The sequence below is a fragment of the Benincasa hispida genome, chromosome 4 (genome assembly GCF_009727055.1).
Source record: "Benincasa hispida cultivar B227 chromosome 4, ASM972705v1, whole genome shotgun sequence".
Taxonomy (NCBI): domain Eukaryota; kingdom Viridiplantae; phylum Streptophyta; class Magnoliopsida; order Cucurbitales; family Cucurbitaceae; genus Benincasa; species Benincasa hispida.
The window spans coordinates 2,200,820-2,202,559 of record NC_052352.1 but is presented as its reverse complement, the minus strand read 5'-3'; the positions used below and the strand labels follow the sequence as shown (position 1 = coordinate 2,202,559).

At 39.3% G+C, this 1,740-nt stretch overlaps 1 protein-coding gene across 1 annotated transcript; it reads right to left on the bottom strand.

Annotated features, from left to right (window-relative positions):
* Positions 1 to 368: 368 nt before the first annotated feature.
* On the bottom strand, positions 369 to 1,289 carry LOC120075466 (protein FAR-RED ELONGATED HYPOCOTYL 3-like). Its single transcript, XM_039028881.1, has one exon. The coding sequence runs from the start codon at positions 1,287 to 1,289 to the stop codon at positions 369 to 371; it is 921 nt and encodes a 306-aa protein (XP_038884809.1).
* Between the last annotated feature and the right edge of the window lie 451 nt (positions 1,290 to 1,740).

The window sequence follows — 1,740 nt, the reverse complement described above, 5'->3', positions numbered from 1 at the left end:
CAACGTTTGTCTGCACGTTTTCTTGTTATGTCTTGTCTGACCACATCGTGTACACCTGTGTATTTGTCGTGGTTCTTCTCCAGATATTGCATGGGAGCATGGGATCTCGAGGCAATTAAACTCTATACACGTACATGTCCGTGAACAAAGATCAACCAACCCCCCAAATATCCATCGTCCACATTAATTATATACATATCCATCGGAGAAACACGATATGTTCTAGACATCAATTTTGATTCCTTAAGAATACTCATTGCGTAATCAGTTACAATGTTTGTGCATGCCATTGTGTGTGTACGTCAGATATAGAATTAACCTTATAGCCACTCGCGGATATGCTCTAATAGCTTTGTTATTGGTAGTTCTCAGGCATCTTTCAACACTCCATTGAGGTATTCTACTATATTTGTCGTCATCTTGTCATACCTACAATGGAGTTGATAAACCCTTGCCCACCGTTGTAATCCAAACTCCTCAAGATAGGCCGTCACACCAGGATATTGATGGAGCTTAGCCCAATACATTTGAAATTCAGAAATTCTATATGCTTTTGCCGCTAGGTAGAAATGTGGGATTATGTCCTCATTCTTGAATTTGTCCAACAAATTGTTCCGAATATGGTATATACACAGGGCATGAAATGCACTAGGGAATATCCTTGCAATCGCCTTTGCAATTGAGATGTGACGATTTGATATAATCACTAGATTGGAAACGTCTCCTATTGAAGCCTTCAAATGAGTCATGAACCAAGTCCATGATGCATCGTTCTCACAATCTACAATACTGAAGGCGATAGGATATATGTTGTTATTTCCATCAATACACGTTGTTATTAACAACATACCTTTGTATTTCTCATGAAAATGGGTCCCATCAACAACGATTACTGGGCGGATGCAGTTTAGAAAACCCCTGATACATGGACAAAGTGCCATGAAGACGTACTTAAAGTATTGAACGTCTTCTACTTCAACCTCAAATATGGTACCTAGATTTGCAAGCTTAAGTGCCTCGTCGTATGCCCTAACAATAGCATATGATCCTTCTGGCGGCCCTCGTGTATACATCAATCTGTACTCTTTAGTGCAATAAGCCCGTCCGTAGGTAATGTTCACTCCATATTCTCGTCGAACGTCCTCAATTATATATCTTAGGTAGTAGATTCGGCCAACTTGTTCATATTTGGACTTTATTAAGTGTCCAATAACCCAACTTTTTGCTTGTCGATGATTACCAGTTCTCATTTCAAGAGAACATGTATGTTCGCTAAGATATTTGGTCATTTTGAAGGAATCACATTCTTTCATTTTTTTTGGCACGGGCCCTCCACTTGCATTCCTCCACCAAATACCGGATAGTTAGCAAGCTGTTTGTTGAATTTTTTACGTGGTAGTCAAAGTTCTTTCTTATTGCAAGCATCGATAATTTAACTGACAAGTCATATTTCGAAAAAAAAATTTGACCAGACTTTATATCCTCTTCATTTAGACAGTCATGAGGTATTGTGACGAGGTTGTCATACAATGGGCCCTGTGATGGTCCAGGTATATCAACAAATGGTTCAGTTGGAACGGTGGAATGCATTAGAATCAAAGGCATCACAACCGATGGAACGGGAGTAGATGGTGTTGGAACATAGATGTTAGGTGTTGAAGAAGTTTATCCATATCCATGTTCAGTATTGAATTGTGAAGTACATCAAGGTTCATTGTTCCGACCAAACCAAGCTTCACT